Below are 23,830 nucleotides of genomic sequence, written 5' to 3' on the forward strand. Positions count from 1 at the left end.
ATCATCTGGTATTTCCCCATATTTACAAATTGCACTTTACATGTGACTTTTTTTTCACAATAAGAATAGCATTAATTCTGATTTTATCAATGAAGTGTGATGAATTGTACTAAAAGCATAGGAAGGAAATTCACGTCATCGCCAATAGTGACGTTTCCTGCGAGGCGCATGGTTTCTGCGTCTACGCGGTGTCTCACTCTAGCGTTTCTCCCTCCTCAGGAATGGTGCTGCCCTCTCTGACCTCGTCCGTGTACTTCTTTGTGTTTTTGGGTCTGTGCACCTGGTGGTCCTGGTGCCGGACCTTCGACCCCTTGCTGTTCAGCTGTCTCTGTGTCCTGCTGGCTATTTTCACTGCGGGACACTTGATTGGACTGTATTTGTACCAGTTCCAGTTCTTCCAAGAAGCAGTCCCTCCCAACGACTACTATGCCAGGTAAGAGGAATCAACTGCTAGACATTTCACAGTTCAGTAAGATAATCCGCGAGCCCTCGGGAGGGCCTCCTTATGACTCCGCCGGGCACTGTGCATCTGCTGGGGTCCTCCTGGATGCCCATTGACGTGTCAAGCCAGGGTTTGGCGAGGATGGGGAAACTGTCTCTGCCTTGAATGTATTGGCCGACACTGTCTAGAGTGAGGAGGTGTCGCTTCAGATGGAGGTGCTGCTGGGACACGGCGGGGAGGGGAAGCTGCTGTTTGTAGCAAAGGACAGACACGTGGTCTCAGCCGTGGAAAGAGACCCAGGAAGAACATTTTACAGCAGAGGATAATAAGGACACGTCAGAGCATCAGCTGTAAGGAGCTCTTAAGGGCAAACAGAGGACAAACTGAGCATCGAAAAGAACTAAATGATTATAAAAATGTAAAAGTAAAAATGCATGAGTCCATGATGTGTGTGTGTGTATGAGAGAGAGAGACAGGGAGACAGAGAGAGAAATATCTAATTTGCTTCAGTTGTCAGTGATTACTATCCCAAATTCTTACTATGAAATGGGAATTAAAGGTAAAGAACCCAGCATTTACTTCGACTTTTTAGAAGGAACTCCAGGCCATTCTCAGTTAATGAGGGAAAACTCTTCTTGACAGGATGACACCAGCTAATGAAAGGGAAAGGAATACTAGAATTAGAAAATTACCATTTATCAATCAATTTTTTTTTTTTTTTTTTTTTTTTTTTGTGGTACGCGGGCCTCTCACTGTTGTGGCCTCTCCCGTTGCGGAGCACAGGCTCCAGACGCGCAGGCCCAGCGGCCACAGCTCACGGGCCCAGCCGCTCCGCGGCACGCGGGATCCTCCCGGACCGGGGCACGAACCCGCGTCCCCTGCATCGGCAGGCGGACTCTCAACCACTGCGCCACCAGGGAAGCCCTATCAATCAATTTTAAATGAAATACTTAGATCTATTCACAAACTGAAACCATGACTTAAAGAGGTTGCTGGGATGAAGGCTGTTTGCAACAATGACGGAGTATAACCTCACTGATTATTATTTGCCAATTACAAAGGGAAAAGACCTTTCCAATGGTGGTCAACACCTTAACCAATTGATCCAAACTAACGTTACCAAGGTGGGATCCCTTGACATTTCAGACTTCTAGGCTTGATGCATTGTGGGGAATATGGCATCATATTGTTAAACCTTTAGACCTAACTTTCGCTTTACAGAAAATATAAAGGATAGAAATATGATTTAAATGGCTCCACAGGGAGAAAAGGGAACCCTCATACACCGTTGGTGGGAATGTAAATTGACACAGCCACTATGGAGAACAGTATGGGGGTTCCTTAAAAAACTAAAAATAGAACTACCATATGACCCAGCAATCCCGCTACTGGGCATATACCCTGAGAAAACCATAATTCAAAAAGAGTCATGTACCACAATGTTCACTGCAGCTCTATTTACAATAGCCAGGACATGGAAGCAACCTAAGTGTCCATCTACAGATGAATGGATAAAGAAGATATGGGACTTATATACAATGGAATATTTCTCAGCCATAAAAAGAAACAAAATTGAGTTATGTGTGGTGAGGTGGATGGACCTAGAGTTTGTCATACAGAGTGAAGTAAGTCAGAAAGAGAAAAACAAATACCGTATGCTAACACATATATTTGGAATCTAAAAAAAAAAGAAAAAAAGGTCATAAAGAACCTAGGGGCAAGACCGGAATAAAGATGCAGACCTACTAGAGAATAGACTTGAGGACATGGGGAGGGGGAAGGGTAAGCTGGGACAAAGTGAGAGAGTGGTAGTGTATATATGGACATACGTACACTACCAAATGTAAAATAGCTAGTGGGAAGCAGTCGCATAGCACAGGGAGATCAGCTCGGTGCTTTGTGACCACCTAGAGGGGTGGGATAGGGAGGGTGGGAGGGAGGGAAACGCAAGAGGGAAGATATATGGGGATATATGTATATGTATAACTGATTCACTTTGTTATAAAGCAGAAACGAACACACCATTGTAAAGCAATTATACTCCAATAAAAACATTAATAAATAAATAAATAAATGACACCACAGGAAAGTGATCATCAAAGTCCAGAATGTACAACCTGTAAGGGAAACAATCTGGTCTCTTCAAAAATCAGCATCCTGAAAAAGAAATGTATGTGGATGGAGTTGGGCAGGGACTGTTCTAGTTTAAAGAGAAGTGAGGATACCTCACAGACAGATGGGAAGCCTGACCCTGGATTACACCCTTGTTCAATGACAAATCTCTATGAGGCATTCTGAGGTTAAATGGGGAAATTTCAATAGTCACTGGTTATTAGCTGATAGTATAGAATTCCTGTTAATTCTTAGGTGTGTGATTGTATGTGGATATCCAAGAAAATGTTAATTTAGGACATACATGGTGAATTCTTTAGGGACGTCTGCGACTTCCTACTGGTTTAGCAACCATTGTGGGAGAGACCCACAGACTCACAGAGGGAGCTAGAAAGAGAAGGAGAGAAAAATAAATAAAATGATCTAAACTAGGTGGTTGGCATGGGGTTATCCATTGTCCTATTTTAACTTTGATTTTTCTGTGGAAAAGTCCAGAATGGAAAGTTCCAGAAATAAAGAAAGGGGAACAGAAGTGGCAGGAGAGAATCGTGGGTTTGGTGAGAACAGTGTGAGGATTCTCTCCATGCGCCCAGCAAGGTGGTGCAGGTGCTTTTCGTCTTCTTGTTGAAATGAGATATCTGCATTTTAAAGGAACGTGAATAATGTTATCACGCGGACAATAGAGATTTCATCCATCTTCCAGGAGATCCTAAGATGGTTTTCATGTGACAGTAAATGTGAAGAAGCGGGGAGTGTGTGCACATGTGTGTGTGTGACCCACTCTCCTTACTCACAGTACTTACAAGCTAGCTTGTGGCTATCTCTGTACAATGCTAAAAAAAAGTGAGTCAAGTCCTAAAACCACTTATAGTCAGATAAAAAAGATATACCCAACACACACACACACACACACACACACACACACACACACAGAGTCTACCTAATTCTAAATCCAGTTGGCTTAACCTGGAGGTGTAACAAGCATAATTCCGTCTAAAAAGAGAAGAATGTTACATAGACACAGAACACGGAGGAGACAAGACAATAACCTAGGTGCTTATTGATGGACTGATGGATAAAGAAAGCTTGGTATAAACATGTAAGGAATATTACTCGGCCATAAAAAAAGAAGGAAGTCCTGCCATTTGCAACAATGTGGGTGGACCTGGAGGGCATTATGCTGAGTGAAATAAGTCAGACAGAGAAAGACAAATACTGTATGATCTCACCCTATATGTGGAATCTAAACAAAAGTCAAACTTATAGAAACAGAGAGTGGAGTGGTGGTTGCCAGGGGCTGGGGTGTGAGGGAAATAGGGAGGGGTGGGTAAAAGGTACAAACTTTCAGGTATAAGATTAGTAAATTCTGAGGATCTATGAACAGCAGGTTAATCACACTGTATTGTAATAACACTGTATTGAAATTTGCTAAGAGAGTAGATCTTAAGCATTCTTACCAAGAAAAAAAAAAAAAAGAAAGGAAAAGAAAAAGTAACTGTGAGGTGACTGATTGTTAGTTAACTTGACTTAGGTACTACATTTCACAATGTATACTTATATCAAATCATCACGCTATCCACTTTAAATATATTACAATTTCACATGTCAGTTGTACCTCAATAAAGCTGGGGGGAAACTGCGAAGCTCTTTTTGTGGTACAGATTTACATGATATTTATTTTAGGCAAGAGTGAATAAATGCGAAATTTCAGTACAGACATTAGTTCTAGATTAAATGAATATTTCAGTTTCTTCTAGACATTTAATTTTTGGTTTATTGAACACATGTAGAAAAAAGTTTTGTACTTTTGGAAGGGCTGACTTTTAGGGATGGTTTAGTTGGCAACGTAAATATCTTCTGTGGGGCCTTAGTCTCCCCACACCCCCCAATTTAAGAATCTTTTCTGCTATCTAGAGACTGATGATAGGAAATACAAAGAATATTCAGAACCACTTTGAAAACACTTTTTCTGTACAGGATCAGTTAGTACTGTAAATATTTTTGACTTTGCAGGCCTACGGTCTCTGCCGTAATTCTTCCAAGAAGCTGTTTCATTGCAAAAGCAGCTCTGGATGAGATTTTAAAGAATGTGTGTGGCCGGGTTCCAGCAAAACTTCGTGGACACCGAACTTTGGATTTCAAACTATTTTCACATTTCATGAAATATTATTTTTCTTTTGATTTTTCTCAACCACTTAAAAATGTAAAAACCATTATTAGCTCACAAGTCCTATCCAAACAGGTGGTGAACCAGGCTTGCCAACATATGGTGTGGATAATAGCAGTCCTAATAGTGTAACAACTTACCATATTTATTTGCATTTGGATTGTCTCAAAATTATGACTGTAAGTTATTATAGACATTTTGAAGATAATTACCTTGAAAAAGTTTAAAAGCTTCATTGCTATAATCTCATAGAGTCATTAGAAGTTGGGTTGCTTATCAGATAGATAGTTTGAGCTAAGCAATGCAATATACACACATTTATATATATACATATATACATGTATGTGCATGTATATATGTATCATATATACGTATATATACTGCCTTATTGTAGAGTCTTCCCCCCATTTACTTGGTGACAATAGGACATTGCCTTTTAGCCCTTGAAAGCTTGAAAATTTACATATTTTAAACAATAGCTTTTTCTTAAGGCATAATTTCAATGCATTGCTTTCCACCAACGAATTCTGAGTTGGAAGAAAACAAACTGGAAACAAGCAGGAAAAAAAAGTCATCTTGCGTAGGCATTTATTCCAAATTTCATAACCACAGAGACTCCAGCTCATGTGTCCAGGTTCGCATGTGGCTCTACTCAAAACAATCCAAGTTGTTTTTATCTTCTTGTAAGCTTTCAAATAGGCTTTCTGGTGAGAACTATATTTTTAGAAATATTGAATTGATTTATCGTTAGTATAATACATGCTTGTTGGTGATTATTTGGAAAAATATAATAAAGAATCAGGAAAAACACTTGAAAAAAATATAATCCTAACTCCCCAAAATACTGTTCATCTTTGGTCTGTATTCTTCCAGTATTTTTCCTATGCATATATGTGTTTTTTAAAAACAAACTTTGAATCGTGATGCATATGCTCTTTTATAACTTGCTTTATGCAAGTTCTGTATCTCCCCATGTTATGAAATGTTCTTCTAAAGTGTGATTTTCATAGCCTGCAAAGTGGTTGATTGTGTTTGATTGTGTAGCTATGTTATAGTGTAGTCAGTCCCTGATTTCTGACCAGGGAGATTAAGATTACTCATTTTGCCCTCTTGAGTGACGTTGTAATGAGCACCCAGGTTACTTGTAAATTTAGGTAAAACTCATGATGACCAAGAAGCAAACCCACGGTTCCTCAGTTGTAAAGGAGCCTCCACGGGGCTGGTTAGTGCTCTGCCCTGTGGGAGGGTCTGGAGATTTCCCCGGTCCTGGGTCCACACGATGCTACTCCACGGGTCTGCATGCAGGTGTTGTGACCTCAAATCCCACACCTGCATGGGGCACACCTCTGTGGGCTCGTGTTTTTCTAGAGTGATGTCTTCTTTCAGCCCAAGGGCCCCAAGAGATCATATGCTTCCTTCCAACTCCACCCGCACCTGGGGGGAGTTTCTCCATCATTCTAGCCAGGGAAGCACGTAGAGAAGGTGGGCAGGGACCAGCAATGGACGGGGTGAACTGGAGACCCAGGAGGATGTGGAGGAAGGGCAGGGAGGAGGGCTGCCTGGGGAGGAGAGTTAGTGATTCCCTCCCGTTTGTGCACGGACCTGGCATGACCATATTTTCCAAAACAAAATTCAGGGCTCTTTTTTGATAGTTATGAGCGTACCTATGGGAAGGTAAGGTGGAGTGAAAGTAGGATTCTGAAATGCTGGAGCGTATGGTTTTATATGGTTATAACCATAAAAAATGTAGTGCCCCTTCTTGTGAAGTTGATCCAGCAAAATAAAGCTTTAAAACCAATCCACATAACTTATATAAGACAGATAACATACCACTCAACACACTTTGTTTAATGGAATAGAGCCCAATCCCAACTTACTCTGGCAGGTCTCCCTAAGAAAAATGGCAGACTAAACAAAATTTGGCTTAGCTAGTCCCAAGGGTGGCCCCTTCCAAAGGTTTTGTGTTTCCTGGGGAATTTCTGTAGACAGGAAACACCTTATATTTTGAAGGCAAGGAGGCAAGGATCAAGGTGTTGGGCTGGTGTTCAGAGTCCTCACCTGTGTTCCTCCTTGTGAGGTTGGCCAGACTGATGAAGCCACAAGTCCCAGCCAGCTTGTGTCCTGTGGGTTTTCTGCACCGAAAGTGCGGGAGGTGTGCTGGGTGGAGGACGGGACAAAGGCAGGTGGACCTGACTTGCTCTGCAGTGTCCCTGAACATGAGCAGGAATGCACTGAATGCTGTAAACAAATGTCTACTCATCGATGACTTCACGAAAAGCCAGTTTTAACAGTTTGTCAGCTCACTGTTGACTGTTTCCTTGTGAAGATGACACCGCAAGCAATTCTGAGGTGAACTCATCTAAAAACAGTCCTGGACCAAAGGCAGGGTCTTTGTTTTCTCACCTTCAATTATCTGGACAATACAGGTGGGCCAGGGTGGAGGGCTTGGCAGGAGAGTCAAACGTCTACTGTTTTCTTATCATGACATAGAGAATGATGGAGCCGGTACATTTACTTCTCACCCCGAGTCGTGAATGTTTGTTCGCAGTGGGCACTGAAATGGTATGTGACTAAATAACCTCTAAGTCATGTCTTATCACCTCTTACTGGCTTTCATTCCAACTCTGAACTTGCTCTACAACAGTCACAGGAGTCACGGGTTGGATTTCTTTGCTCAAATTCATTTTGTTGTTTTGCTGCTTTTTTCACCTTAAGTTGTGCAATTTGAAAATGAATGAGAATTGTGGGAAGGAATGGGAGAGATTCTCGGGTCATTCCCTATGGAGGCAGCATTTTCTATTAAATAAATACACAACGATTTGTCCGATGTTGCCCTTTCCACGTCCTATTTCAATAAATCATGATAAGAAAATGCATTATGTTTAGTGAAGGAAAAACCTATGTTTATTCCAGTGTTAAAACAATGTAAGAGAGAAAAAGCAAAGCCTCAAACTCCAGCATCACTGTTTAACTATTCTGTGACAAATGAGGAAAATGTGAAAAAACAAACATGAAAAGTACAGTAGTATTTATTATATTTATCCTATTTTTATACTAGTCATAAAAATGTCAATAATATATCAGGAGTCATAACAGCCCCGATGCTGTATGTCTCTGGCTTCTAGTTTGGAGAAGCCAGTGGGTCCTCTAGAAAGTGACACAAGGCAGTCAGCCCTTGGGTGACATTGACTGCAGTTGGCTTTGTAAGTGGCTGTCTAATCCGCGTTGTTTAAGCGTGTTTGCAGCCTCACCCAGGATGGCCACGGTGTTGCCTCTCATTAGAGCCATCTGAGCTTTGGTAACACAGACAGCACAGAAAGACGAAACGGTTCTTAATGGAGGCCAGTTGGCAAGAACCTCATCTGAAAGCGGTCCAGTGTGGGGATAATTAATGGCAAGCGGGTCATCTTAATGCTAAAGAATGTAAATGGACCCACTGCTTAACACTTTCTCTTTTTGTTAACAATGGCACCCCAGGTAATCAATGGTTGTTTAATTTATCCATTTGGTAGGTGACGTAACAGTAACCAAACTTTTGGTTTCCTTTTGGAAAGATTCTTATGATTAAGTGACAGGTGTTAGACCCAGTTCATTTGTGCTCATCTAAAAGGCAAAAAATAGGAACCAAGAGACATGAATTGACTTTCCACAGATAAATGGAAAATTGGTAGAAAGTAAATACTTGAACCCCTGAGTCCGTTTGGGCAATTCCCCACAACCTCATGGTCACCTGGGGCAGTAAGTGGGTGTGGTGTTGACCCAGGATCCCAGGGTGACACCTGGCATTGTATACAAAGCAGCTACTGCCTCTCACCAGGCAGACGACCCTTGGCACTGGACGTCTGTCCAACCAGAACCTGAAACCTCCCAACCTGGCCTTCCAGAATTCCAGCCTTGACTACCTGTGTCTCACCTTTGCTGTTGAGGGCGTCTACCAGGAAGGGTCTCTGTCTGGTTTTCAGCGAGGATCCGCCCTGTCCTCTGTGGGACCTGGGTGCCCTAGCTGACCTGACAGGTCAGGCTCATTCTGCAGCCTTCATTTCTGCAGAGCAGCTCACCTGCACAGGTCACCATAGGTCAGGACCTTCTGCCCAAGTGCTGTCCCTGCTCTCAGGGATAAAGTGGGGTCCAGTGAACCTTGCCAAGTAAAAAAATGACTCGTTTTACATTTAGTCTATCAAAATATGAAGAGGAATAGAGATTAAGCATAGTTGGCGGTGGTATTTTTTCTAAATTTGCTCCAAATGATTAGTATTAATGAGCATATTACAAACTATCTCTGGATGGTACATTTAGGTGCTTTCAACCTTAAAAATTAATAGCAAATTAAAAATGGTAGAATTTCTTGTGGTGGGAAGAAGGACTATTCCTTCAAGTTAAGATAACAGCTGATGAAAAATTAAAGTGATCTTTTGAGAAAGGGCATTTTGGAATAAAACAATTATTCTGCTATCAAATGTTTATTGGAAAGTGTGATCATCTTGTTTATTAGAGCTAAGATTCTCATTCATGGTCTGGATTTTAATTCAATGCAGTAACACCTCATTAATTTTTTACACTGTAGATAAGCCGATTTGGCTGACTTGCAGAGTATTTTGAGGATAAATATACTGAACGATGTTACCTCATAACGGCTTGGCTTTCTGAAGTTCAGAATGTTACTTATGCAGTATCTTCAGCTGTTGTTATCTTCATTTTAGTTCTAAGCAACTCTGACTCAAGGATAAGAGATTAGCTCTGGAAATGGGAACCAAGAGGCGTTGATTTTTCTCTTCAGAGTTTCTTCTAAAGAAGCTTTTTTCTGAGAAAATTTGACAAAGGTTTTCATAAACTTGCTAGTTACTCATTTTTGGTGCAAGTAGTATAATTGTTTTTCTTAACAACCTTCATGAGGTATAATTGATATGAAATAAACTGCATATATTTAAAGGATACAATTTGATCAGTTTTGATGTAAACATACCTGTGAAACATCACCACGATCAAGGTAATGAACACACCCATCCATCCCAAGAGTTTCCTCATCACGCCCCCTTTTTTTTTTATATATGTTAACTTTAAAGATTATTTATTTATTAAAAAATAATTTTGGCCGCACCCCACGGCATGTGGGACCTTAGTTCCCCAACCAGGGATTGAACCCGCACCCCCTGCATGGGAAGGTGGTGTCTTAACCACTGGACCACCAGGGAAGTCCCTTCTCATCCCCTTTTAATCTCTCCTGCCCTCAGCCTCCTCCCATCCCATCCCCAGGTAACCATTGATGGCTATCTCTAACTCGATTAGATTACATTTTCTAGGATTTTATATAAATGGAATCATATAGTATATACTTTTTAATGTTACTATTGTTATTATTATTGTTGATATTATTATTAGCCTGGGTTGCGGTGGGAGGCAGGTCTGATTTCTTTCCCTATGCCTAGTTGTTTTGAGATTTAGCCATGTTGCAGTGTGAGGGTTCATTTCTTTTTCATCCTCTCTTAGTATAGTCAGTCTTCTTAAATTTCAGGCATTCTCATTGTTGTGTAGAGGCAATTCATTGCGGTTTTAATTTAATGCATTTCCCTAATGACTAGTGAGGCTGAGAATTTTTTCATGAGCTGATTTTATGCTCATTTATCTTTTTGATGAAGTGTCTGTTAAAATACTTTACCCATTTTAAAAAATCATCTTTGTTTTCTTACAGTTGTGTTCTGAGAGTTGTTTAGAAAATCAGGATACAAATCATTTGTCAGATATATGTTTTTGCAAATATTTCCCCAGTCTATGGACTGTTGTTCTCTTACTAGTGTCTTTGCAAGAGCTGAGTCTTTAGTTTTGATGAAGTACACTTCATAGTCGTTCTTTTGTGAATCACGCTTCTGGTGTGGTAGTTAAGAAATATTTGCCAAGCCCAAATTCACAGAGGTTTCTTTTTTGTTCTCTTCTAGAAGTTTTAGTTCGTTTTGTCTTTGATGTCAAATAGTTCAGAATCATTTTTTGAAATATCTGTCCTTTCTTTTGCACCTGTTAAAAATCAAGTGACTATGTGCATGTGGTTGGGTTTTTATATAGACTATTCTGTACCATTGATCTATTCATCTTTATGTAACTCTCTTGATTACTTGTAGCTTGGTAATAAGTCTTGAACGTAAGTAATGTTAGTCTTTCTTTTTTTTATGTTTGAAGTTGTTTAGGCTATTCTAAGCCCTTTATGTTTCCATATGGATTTTAAATCACTTTGTCAATGTCTACAGCAAAGCCTGCTGGGATTTTGTTTGGGATTGTATTGAATCTGTATGACGGTTTGGGTAGTATCAGGTCTTCTGATACATGAGTATGGTATATCTCTCCATTTATTTAGGTTTTCAAATTTCTCTCAGCAGTACTTTTAAATTTTTATCACAGGTATTGCACATCTGTTGTCAGAGTTATCCCTTAAGTATTTAATAATTTTAATGCCTTTGTAAATGGTAGTTTTTATTTCTGATTTTTACTCATAGTACATAAAAATACAATTAATTTTTGTATACTGATCTTGTATTCTGGCACCATACCAAACACGTGTATTGATTCTACAAGATCTTTTATAGATTCCATCATGTTTTCTACATAGATGGCCATGTCATCTATGAATAAAAATAGTTTACCTTCATTCTTTTCTATCTGGATATCTTTTACTTTTCTTATCACACTTGCTAAAACTCCAGTTCAGTGTTGAATTAATAAGGAAGAATGGTTATTCTGTCATGTTCTCCCCTTTGGGGAAAAGTCTTTGGTTTTTCATCATTAAATATGATATTGGTAGTAGGTTTTTCATAGGTATAGGTTTTTCGTAGGTTTTTTTTTATTAGGTTGACAGAAATCCCCATCTATTCTTAGTTTGCTGAGTTTTAATCCACAATTGATATTAAATTTTGTCAAATGCTTTTTCTGTATCTATTGAGATCTTTTTTATTCTTTTCTAGTCTGTTAATGTGGTGAATTGATTTTTGATTATTAAACCACCCTGGTATTCCTAGGATAAATTTCATTTGGTCAAGGGATATTACCCTTTTTATATATTGTTAAGTTTGAACTGATAAAATTTTGTTTAGAATTCTCTCATCTGTGTTCATAATAGATAATGGCTAGTAGTTTTCTTTCATTGGGTTGTCATTGGTTTTGGTATGGAGTAATGATTCAGGTATTTCAAATATTTCCTGCTTTTCAGTGATCTGGAAGAGTTGTTTTAGAATTTGTATTATTTCTTCTTTAAGTTTTTGAAAGAATTCACTTGTGAAACTATATGAGCTTGAAGTTTTCTTTATGGGAAAGTTTTTAAGCACAAATTCAATTTCTTTAATAAATATAAGACTTCTCAGGTTATTTCTACTTGAATGAGTTTTCGTAGTTTGTGTCTTTCAAGGAATTTGCCTTTGCATGGAAGATGTCAAATTTATTGGCATAATGTTGTCAATAATATTTACTTATTTCCTTTTGAATATCTGTAGAATCAGTAACGATGTTATTTAATTTATTCCAGAGATTAGTAATTTGTACCTTCTTTATTTTTTTCCTGTTCAGTCCAGCTAAAGGTTATCAACTTATCATCTTCTCAAAGAACTAGGCCTTGTTTTTCTCTGTTGATTGATTTCAGCTCAGATTTAATTTCCTTTCTCTTCTTCCTTTGTGTTTATTTGACTTAATTAAATTAAATTAAACTTTGGATTTAATTTACTCTTCTTTTTATGTCTCTTTTCTGTCATTATTCTAAAGGAGGAAATTGAAGTCATTTGAGCTTTGAGCTCAATGAGCTCAATGAAGATTTGAGCTCTTCTTTTCTAATCTAGGTGTTTAGAAACAATTAAATTTAAGTCTAAATTTCCACTTAACTACTACATTAGTAGCATCCTACAAATTTTGATATGGTATGTTTCATTTTTAATTCAGTTCAAAATATGTTTTAATTTCCATTTGAGTTTCCTCCTTGATCCATTGGCTATTTATATATGTATTTGGTTTCCAAACATTTGGGGATTTTTCAGAGATATTTCTCTTTGGATTTAATTTAATTCTGTTGTTGTCAGAGAATATCATTTGTTCTGTAGTCCAGAATGTGGTCTATTTTGGTTAATGTTCCATGTGGTCTTGAAAGAATAATTTTTTAAATGAATTTGCCTTTTAAATCATGTAGAAATTTTAAAAAGTGGATTTAAAAACCAAAATTACAATACTACTAGCTTTTATAATTGCCCTTGTACTTACATTTACTGAGGTCTTTATTTCTTCATGTTACTGTCTAGTGTCCTTTTATTTCACTTGCAGGACTCCCTTCAGCATTTCTTGCAGGGCAGATCTTGTGGTCATAAACTCCCTCAACTTTTGTTTATCTGGGAATGTCTTAATTTCTCCTGCATTGTTGAAGGATGGTTTTGCCAGATATAGAATTCCTGGTTGACAGCTGTTTTCTTTTAGTACTTTGAATATATCAGGCCACTGCCTTCTGGACTCCAAAGTTTCTGATGAGAAATTAGCTGATAATCTGACTGAGGATTACATGTATGTGACAAATTGCTTCTCTGTTTCTGCTTTCAAGATTCTTTCTTTGACTTTCAGTAGTTTGATTATAATTTGTCTCAGTGGGCATCTTTTTGAGTTTATAAGCTTCTTGAAGATTCATGTCTTTTGTCGCTTTTGGGAAATTTTCAGCCATTATTTCTTCAAATATTCTTTCTGCCCCTTTCCCTTTCTCTTCCCCTTCTGGGACTCCTCACAATGCATTTGTTGTTCTACTGGGTGGTGTCCCACAGGTCTCTTAGGCTCTGTTCACTCTACTTCATTCTTTTTTATAAATTTATTTATTTTATTTTTGGCTGCATTGGGTCTTTGTTGCTGTGCACGGGCTTTCTCCAGTTGCAGCGAGCGGAGGCTACTCCTCGTTGCAGTGTGTGGGCTTCTCATTGCAGTGATTTCTCTTGTTGTGGAGCATGGGCTCTAGGTGCGTGGGCTTCAGTAGTTGTGGCACACAGGCTCAGTAGTTGTGACTCACGGGCTCCAGAGTGCAGGCTCAGTAATTGTGGCACATGGGCTTAGTTGCTCCGCAGCATGTGGGATCTTCCCGGACCAGGGCTCGAACCCATGTCCCCTGCATTGGCAGGCAGATTCTTAACCACTGCGCTAATAAACCACTGTTTATGATTTCTTTTCCTTTGACTAGGTCATATTTACCTGATTTTTTTGTATACCTTATGATATTTTGTTGAAAACTGGATATTTGAATTTTATAATGTATTAACTCTAGAAATCAGACCCAAGGTTTGCCTCAGTTTTTAAAAAATTGTTGTAGAGTCTTGACTGGGGATCAACCTGAAGTGAAAGCTTAGAGTCTTCCCCTTTCTTTTCTGAGTCTACATCTTTTCCTGGGCATTTATGACAGTTTTCTGAATTCCTCCATATACACAGTTGTTCTCGAATGTGCCCTCACCACCCCGCCCCCAAAAAAGATGTGGCTCCTTTAAATCCCCTGGAAGCTGTTTCAGTCAGTTGAAACACTGATGACCAGCTTTTGTACCTGCACTTCAGTCACCATAAGCAGCAATCTGCAATTCAAATACAAACCCCAGTATTTAGAGGACAAGGTGCTTATTGCCCATCCCAGCTCCACCAAGCCACACCATGAACACAGGTTGCCATTCCCACTGCTGCCTCTCATGGGGCTAGAGCATGGGGAGTGGGGACCTATTGCCACACTGAAGGCTGAATTTGACCAATATTAACTGTTATTAACAGCCAGGCTTTTCTCTGGAAACTTCAAGCCTTTAAGTAAACTCCAGAGTTCCAAAATAGTTACTTTAGATAGTTTCTGCAGGTACAATTGTTGTCTGGATCAGAAGACAGATCCTGGTGCTTTCTATTCCATCATCTTCCTTGTTGTCCAATCTCTGCCTTTTAATTGGAGATATTTAGATCGCTTACACTTAATATAACTATTAATATTTTTAAGTTGAGATCTATCATCTCTCTATTTTCTTCTTTTTTCCTATTTATTCTTTCTTCCTCTCTTTCTCTATATAAATTAAAATTTCTTATGATTCCATTTTACCTCTTTTGTTGACTTAGTAGTCAACTCTTTGTTTTGGTAAATTGGTGGTTGCTTTAGGGCATCAATAATTCAAATTTAAGTGATATTATACTACCTTTGTATAATATAAGAACTGTTCAATGATAAAATGCAGTCTCTCCCTTCCTAGAATTTGTACCATTGTTATCATACATTTTATTTTTATACTACACTATTATTATATTTGTTTAAAGGGGTCAATTATATTTTAAGGGTTTTTAATTAATAAAAAAACATATTTACTCAGGTATTATTATTTCTCATGTTCTTCCACATGTCCACATTTCCATCTTTATTATTTTTCTTCTGTGTAAAAGAATTTTTTTCACATTTTTTTTTGTAGTGCAGGTCTACTGGTGATAGTTTTGCTGGATATAGAATTCTAGGGTAACAACTTATATTTCACTACCTGAAAGATGTTGCCGCACTGTCTTCTCACTTGCATTGTGTCTGACAAGAAATCTGAAGTTCTTATTATTGTTACTTTGTGTGTTAATATTAATGAAAAATTGTTGTGCTCACCTTCCTGATAACTGCTTCCCTGAATTAACAAACAAACAAACAAACAAGCAAACAAAAAAACCAGTTCTAACATCCATTCCATGATTCATTGGGTTTGGAACTGGTTAACGTGACCACTAAGCCAGTATTTCACTCTTCTAAACCTTTTAACCCCATCCACACTAACATGCATGACATAAAAGAGTGAATTGTATATTAATTTTTTTCTATGACAGCAAACATAAATAAAAATTGTTTTAGGGCAAATAGACAATTTATTTATTAGACATTTATTGATGGAAGAGGATTTTTTTTCACAAAGATAACCTTTGTCTTTCTTTAAAATTACTTTGAGCTATATTTCCATGATACATGTTCATTAAAATATATTTGTGTTTCCCTAAAATAGAAAATTCCCAAGAATGGTCCATTCAGCTTATAATTTTTGTTAGACCACATTACAGGGACACTTTGTGGAAAGTTGTGGCCATTTCCTATGACAGGAACCTGAGAAACTTAGGACTTTATTCCAGAAAAACATAGAAACATTTTTACCTGGACTTACAGGGAGAAGATCTGGGCTTTAGCTAGTCTTCTGCCAATTGTTTCCTTTTCTAGATATGTTTTCTTCTTCCTTGAATAACTTTAGTTTAGTTACAACTTTTCTTACAGAAGATTTCTTGCTTTCCCCTGTTCAAGCATTTCTCCATAAATGGATTATCCACTCTTTTTCCTTCTATTTCTCTGACCTTTGTGGCACTAAATGAAACTCCTTGGTCATTAGCTGGCAGGTTTCTCTTTAGTGCCCTTCATATAAATTAAAATGTAAGAGCAGACAATCAACTACTCTATTGGAGAGTGAGATACCCTCCTGTGGGGTCAGTGAGGTGCTCCTGTGCCCTTCAGGGGTAACTCCTGCTGCTCTGATGCTCAGGAAGAGGTGGTGCAAGTCATCTCTCTGCACCCACCGTCTAGGCAAAGCAGTTCTACAGGAGGAAAAGCTTGACAACCACTTTGCTGTGGGTGAACATGTCAGAGCACATTCCCTAAAAGCATACCACCATATTTGAGTAGTATTCCTGCTAGCATGGGTGCTCTTTGATGACAGGGTTAGTATCTTATTTACCTGCATATCCTCAGCACTAACTGTAGTGCCCAAAAGACTCAGGACTCAGCACATAAAAGGACAAATTTAATAAATGTGTCCTATAGTAGAACTTTCTGATGATTAATACCCCTTCCTTAGGGATTCCTGATACTGTTGGGGTTTTCTTATTTTACCACTTACTGCACCTGGGAAATGGGGTAGTGTGATTTGATGCCAGCAGACCTGGATACATAAGCCCCACCACTTAACTACCTTTTCATTCATTTGTGCCTGAAATCTGCATGTATAATGGAACCAAAAGCAGATCCCCACCAGAGCTGGCCTAAGACATTCAACATAGTACCTGATTCATTGGAGGAACTGTGTGCTTGGCATGGGTCTCCTCTCTGCTTTTGTAACTTCATTCGTTATTAACTATGTAGGGCTTTAAAATGAGATATTTAAATCCATGTTTACATTATAACTACTTAGGGAAAGTTATATTCGTGGGTAAGAGAAGTGCTCACATTTGCTGTTTTTTTTTTTTCTTATGCTCCCAGCATGGAAGGCTGCAGGGCTTAGGGGCTGAGCTTGGTTTTGTCATAAGAAGCTGTACAGGATAACCAACTGGTCCTGGGAGTCTTGGTTCTGACTCATTTCTCACAGTGCTCTCAGAGGTGAAAATATGTTCAGGCACGGGAAGTAGACCGTAAATCTACAACATTCAGAGAATATAAATATTCTCTTATGAACTCAAGATGTGACATCAGAGAAGGGTAGAGGGCCTTTAATAGTGAAATGGGAAGGACCTTCCACATGGCCTCAACGTTTCCATCAACTATCCGTGTTCTGAAGACAGCACACCTTGTACCTGGTGCAAAATTGTCCATGGACAGAATGCTTTTATTAGAAGACAGCGTTCTGCACATGTAGGGTTAAGCCCAATTACAGCAAACTGGCAGACTGTTATGACACACATGTGCCAAAAAGGACTTCAAAGCCGTGATACAGAGCCCAGGGGACTCAATGTAAAGTTTTTCCAAGCTTAAGAAAACAATGTTGTATGGAAATGGTCAGATTCCAATTTCTCAAAAGTGTCTATGAGTTTGGCATGGAAACGTGTTTAAAGTATAAGTAAGAAACTAATGAAAAAAGACGTTAAACATTGGCTGTGTTTTTCATATGATGCAATGCAGGGGGAAGGGGGGTTGGAAGCCAGAGTAGCAAGAACTCATGTGTAAAAGCAGTCTGTCCTTACCCGGATGGGACGCCTTATGGACAGGAGAGCATCTTGCTGGGAGGATCACTAAGAGGTAGATTCAGTCTCCTTCCAGCAAAGACATTTGTCTAAAGTTCAGGACATTCCTTAAAAGGGCTGGAAACACAGACCTCGCTTTCTGTGGACATCTGACTTGCCTTGCCTTTTTCACAACTTTTCCTTGCTTTTATTCATGTGTAAAGCTGATTCTGTTTGCCCCCTGCCAGCAGTTAGATTTTTGGCCTTTACTGGTACTCACTGCACCATGGAGTTTGGGATCAGGAGGAGATTCTGACCCCCTCTGCTGGCGGCTCTCGAGCTGTCTTGCTGACCCAACGTTCTCAAGGTTGGTCCCCCACACACACCAGCTCTGCCACCTTGACCCCGTAATGCAGGGCACTGGGGCATTCTGCGGGCAGATGTATCAGAAGGTGGGGGTGGAGGATGAGAGCAGACAAGGTGGGTGCAGTTGAAAAGGTGACCCCAGGAGTTTCTGTTTTGCCCGCTTTGAGGGAACTTCTTTATCTCCTTGAGGATCACTGAATCCACAGACTCCCCGTTCTAGACTTGGAAAGTCATAAGAGCAAAGACAGTGAAGGCTGTTGAAATGAAACCCACCAGAAGCATCAAGTCTGTGTCCCATTATGTCCAGAACAAGACTGCAGCTCACCTCATTCACATTCTCCTTGACTTAGAAAGTAATTGTGGGCCATTCTTTGCAAAGCATATTTCTCAGTTTAATACAAGAGACATACAGATTGTGGGTGTGTAAGAGTGCACATGTATGAAACAACAGAAGAACCTATGTTTTGCAGAAACCAGTCTACTATTGTCAGTATCCTCAGTGGCCTTCTTCTCTTTCCTTTGATCCCATTACCAGGATGAAGGAAAGAGATTTTTCTTGGTGAATAACCTAATATTAATAACACAATGTCATACATTTTGCACACCCTCCTGCCACTCACCCAGACTCTCCCAACCTGTGCCAAATATTCCCACCCTGGAAGAGCTTCATTCCCTGAGGGGGACTGTCTTTCTACTCCATCTTAAGAAGGACATTATTTACTCTTATTTGCCAGCAATAACAATATAGTATTAATTAAAAAGCTGTGACTCTGGCATAAACCACATTCATGTCATACTTCATAGTAATAACAACAATAGTCGTAGAAGCCAGAATTTATTGAGCAGCTGTTACGTGCCGAATTCTGTGGTATTGCTTTATGTGCATTATATCATATACCTCCTTATCTCTGTCTTGTCATTAGCCACATAGATTTGCCATAATGAAACTGAAAAACAAGCCTGCTAGGATGAAGCTGATCTCCAGGTAACTTACCTGCCTGTCAGAACAAAATTCAACATGCTTTAAAGGAGGACATCACAATCTAGACACTTAATGTGAAAATTACAATGTCCAGCATCCAGTTGAAAATTATTAGACATATGCAAAACAGGAAAAAAATCAATCAATGAAAATTGACCTAGAAATGGCAGACTCTTTGAAGCAGCTCTTTTTTTTTTTAACGTCTTTATTGGAGTATAATTGCTTTACAGTGTTGTGTTAGTTTCTGCTGTATAACAAAGTGAATCAGCTATATGTATACATACATCCCCTCCCTCTTCTGCCTCCCTCCCTCCTTCCCTATCCCACCCCTCTAGGTGGCCACAAAGCACCAAGCTGATCTCCCTGTGCTATGCAGCTGCTTCCCACTAGCTATCTGTTTTACATTTGGTAGTGTATATATGTCCATGCCACTCTCTCACTTCATCCCAGCTTACCCTTCCCCCTCCCCGTGTCCTCAAGTCCATCTCTACATCTGCGTCTTTATTCCTGTCCTGCCTTTTTAATTATTTTCAAGATTAAAGAATACAAACATCATGAAGACAAGAACAGAATCTATAAAAAAGAATTGATGGACCAAAAGAACAGATGGAAGTGAGAGCAGTGGGAAAAAAATACTGTAATTGAAATTTAAAATTCACTAAATGGGCTTAAGAGCAAATTAGACACCACAGAAGAAAAGACCAGTGAACTTAAATAGAGGGTCTTAGAAGGTATCCAAATTGAAGCACAGAGAGAAAGGAGATTGAAAAATAATAATAATAAACAGAACCACAGTGACCTGTAGGATAATTTCAAAAGGTTTAACATAAGTGTAATTGGAGTCTTAGAAATGTGTGAATACAAAAAAGTATTTTAAGAAATAACGGCCAGGCTTCCTTGGTGGCGCAGTGGTTAGGAATCTGCCTGCCAATGCAGGGGTCACAGGTTTGAGCCCTGGTCCGGGAAGATCCCACATGCCGCGGAGCAACTAAGCCCGTGCGCCACAACTACTGAGCCTGTGCTCTAGAGCCTGCGAGCCACAACCACTGAGCCTGCGTGCTACAACTACTGAAGCTCACACGCCTAGAGCTCATGCTCCGCAACAAGAGAAGCCACTGCAATGAGAAGCCCACACACTGCAACGAAGAGTAGTCCCCGCTCGCCGCAACTAGAGAAAGCCCAAGCGCAGCAATGAAGACCCAACACAGCCAAAAATAAATAAAGAAAATTAAAAAGAAAAAAAAGAAATAATGGCCAAATGGTTCCCTAATTTGATGAAAAATATAAACCCATAGATCCAAGAAATTCAGTCTAAACAAACAACAAAGAAAACCACACCAAGTCACAATATAATTAAAATTTGAATAACAGTGATAGAGAAAAATAGTAAAAGCATCACAATAAAAAGTACATTATGTTCAAGGGAATGAGAATAAGAATTATCACAGACTACTCACCAGAAATGATGCCAGTCGAAAGACAAGAGGACAACATCTTTCAGGTTCTGCTGAAAGAAAGAGAAAAAAAATCAAAGTATAATTTTATATCCAAGGGTATAGGTGGAAAAAATAAAGGTCAAATAAAGACATTCTCAGACAAAAACAGGGTATGTGGGTATATGGCCAAAAATATTGAAAATGGGGTCTTGAAAAGGTATTTGTGCATCCATGTTCATGGCAACATTATTGATAATAGCCAAAAGGTGAAAGTCTCCATCCTTGGAGAAAGGGATAAACAAAATATGGTCCATCCATACAATGGAATATTATTCAGCCTTCAAAAGGAAGGACATTCTGACACCTGTTACCATGTGGATGAACCTTGAGGACATTATGCTGTGTGAAATAAATTGGTCACTAAAGAACAAATACTGGGCTTCCCTGGTGGCGCAGTGGTTGAGAGTCCGCCTGCCGATGCAGGGGACACGGGTTCATGCCCCGGTCCAGGAAGATCCCACATGCGGCGGAGCGGCTAGGCCCGTGAGCCATGGCCGCTGAGCCTGCGCGTCCAGAGCCTGTGCTCCGCAACGGGAGAGGCCACAACAGTGAGGGGCCCGCGTACCGCAAAAAAAAAATAGAACAAATACTGTGTGATTCCACTTATAGTCTATAAGATATGCAGAGTAATCGTCTTTATGGAGACATAAAGTAGGATGGTGGTGGCCTCGAGCTGAGGGAGAGAGAGGGGTGAGGGTTTAGTGTTTAATGGGGACGAGTTTTAGTTTTGCAAGATGACAAGTTTGGGGATTGGTTGTACAGCAATGTTAATGTAGTTAGTACCCCTTCACTGTACACTTAAAAATGGAAGATGTAAACTTTGTGTTATGTGTATTTTACCACAATTAAATGTTTTAAAGTGGGGTGTTATTTTCAGTATTATGCATTTCTTGCGAGTGGCTGGGTTTCTGTATTACCGGAGACTGAGCGGATGTGGTCTGGAGTGAACCTGAAAACAGGTGGAGGTTTTGTGAATCTGCCAACATGTGCAAGTAGAAACGAATACCCAACCAAGTCATAGCCACCATGTGCTGTCAAACGTTAGGAGTGCTTTGGAAGGAGAGAAAAATCGCAAAGCAAGTGCTCCACGGGAGGTGGAGGGACAGCTGTGCTCCCTGCCAGAGGAGGAAGAGGAGGAGGAAGAGGAGTGGAAGTGATGTGACGAGAGACCCTTCCTGTAGCTGCGGTGCCCACTTTTATCAAAAAACTTCAGAGTGAAGTGCAGTTGTAGGCTCTTGAAGGAATCATTCAGGCTGCTCCATATTTTGTGCCTATTTGGTGTTTAAATATTTTATTGCTTCCTAATTATAAACCTGGACTCTCAGGTTTTTTAGAAAAGTGTTTTTTCTGGGGACTTCCCTGGCGACCCAGTGGTTAAGACAGCACGCTTCCACTGCAGGGAGCGTGGGTTCGAGCCCTGGTCAGGGAACTAGGATCCTGCATACTGAGCAGCACGGCCAAAAAAAAAAAAAAAAAGTGGTTTTTCTTAACCATACATGTATTGATTGATCCATCCTGAAGGGAAAGTTCGAGATTCTTTTTGGCGGCCCGTACAGAACAGAAATAACTATCTGTAATACAGGGCCCAAGCAGACTTCAGTAAGTTACAGTGTTCTCTGGTGCCTTGTTCTGCTCTTATTCTGTGTTCTTATTTCCCAGACCGAGCACTGAAATCATGGATGTTGGGGTTCTTTATGGACAGTGTCTTCCCATCCATTCTTTTTCTTCTTCAAAAGCAAGAACTTGGCCACCCTTTAGTCTCTGTTCGTGCTAGGACTGCAGTCACCTGCTCTCACTTCGTGGTATAACTTTATCCTAGTGTTTTTAATTAAATTAAATAAGCTCACCCCTTTAAAGCCTGCTCTATACTAGGCATGGCCATCAAGGCAAGATGACAGGACCCAAGTCCTTTTTTTGAAGAAATTAGAATCAAACTGGACAGAGAAACAAGCACATAAACTTAATAGAATAAAAACTACGACTACAGATAACGATTGCCGTGGATGCACGGTGCAGGATAAATTGATTTCGATCAGGAAAAATCGTAGGAGACTTCCTGGAGATGGTGGCAAGGGAGCCAGGCCTTGATGCTATTGAGAATGCCCAACAACAAGGTAGGGAGTAGGAACAGAGGGTTCAGGTTTAGACTCTCAGTTGACATGGGCTGTAAAGAAAATCTGGACTCTGAGAGGATGAAGAGCTGGTGCCTGCAGCCGTACCCAGTTGTCATAATCAACATCAGGGCCCCGACTGTAGTCCTGGCTGTAATCCAATCCCACCTTCCTGGACTGCTGGTATCCTGGTGACCCCTGTGGTACTGGATGGTTGGGGTACCTAGAAGGGACCCACTGATACGCCTGTATTATGGAGTGTGGTTGTCCTGAGAGACAGCCTACTCTGTGCAGCCGTGCCTGGCCTGCTGGACTGTATTTGCATTGCCAAGGAATCGGCGGGGCTCTCGGGGTCCTACCACCCTCATCCGTGACCTCACAAGAGTCACAGCTACCTCAAAGAACTGAACAAATCAATAAATAGCAAAACCAAAGGGCCTGAGATTTTATGGCAAATCCCAAATGGTCCAGTGAGGCTCAAGTCATGGTGTCTGGGATCAGGGAGAGGAGGCCAGGGGACACTCGGCTGGGCCATGGGGTTATTCTCCAGGTGATGGAGGACAGGAAATAAGGAGACAAAGGTGACGTGTTGAACCCGAGTGCTCTGACGGTAACTCTGGCGACGGTCCCAACGTGGAGGAGGGAGAAACGGAGACTGTCATTCGGATTGCCATTGTCCAGGAGGAGACATGGAGAGCTGCCCTGTGGACGAGGATGCTGGTCATGAGATAGAGAGCTGAGCACAGGCCAAGCGCCCACGCAGGAGCATGTGCCCGCTCCAATGGGTCTCTGCTGGGAGTGGACTGTGACTCGGGACCTGTCTCCAGCCGTCCTCTGAGAAGTGGAAGAGGTGTGAGGTCTTAAGATTCGTCCACATGCTTGCACCCGTCCCCACCCCCTCTCCTGTTAGGTTCCGTAAGGAACTGAAGGTCCAGAGACGGTGAGCCGCCCACCAGATGCACTTGCGTCCGTCACCGCTAGAACTGGGCCAAAGGGATCTTCCAAATGCATAGAAGAGAAGATCTTTATCTTTCTGCCTGTAAATAAGCAATAAATGGAATGCATTGCTCCATAGTCGTGTCCCTGTAACTTCTCAGGCAAAGAGACATTTCTATGGAGAGATTTGAGATAGTCGTTTTTAAGTTCTTTTAGTGATGGATACATTTTAACAATGTAGATATCTTTATTCAATCAGTTTGGACCAGGACCACTGTGAAGACTCTAATGGTTAGTGGGAATCATCAT

The 23,830-nt window shown here is 40.3% G+C and overlaps 1 protein-coding gene across 4 annotated transcripts in view; it reads left to right on the forward strand.

Moving 5' to 3' along the window:
- Positions 1-23,830, forward strand: part of PIEZO2 (piezo type mechanosensitive ion channel component 2) — a gene marked incomplete at its 5' end in the record, with an annotated part of 353,117 nt that overhangs the window by 220,630 nt on the left and 108,657 nt on the right. For all 4 annotated transcript variants that reach the window (XM_081252827.1, XM_081252829.1, XM_081252828.1 and 1 more), the window contains one exon: positions 220-433. In XM_081252827.1, the coding sequence (XP_081108953.1) occupies positions 220-433 (214 nt within the window). The remainder of the gene's footprint in view (positions 1-219; positions 434-23,830) is intronic.

The sequence above is a fragment of the Mesoplodon bidens genome (genome assembly GCF_964165515.1).
Source record: "Mesoplodon bidens genome assembly, chromosome: 13".
NCBI classification, from domain to species: Eukaryota; Metazoa; Chordata; class Mammalia; order Artiodactyla; family Ziphiidae; genus Mesoplodon; species Mesoplodon bidens.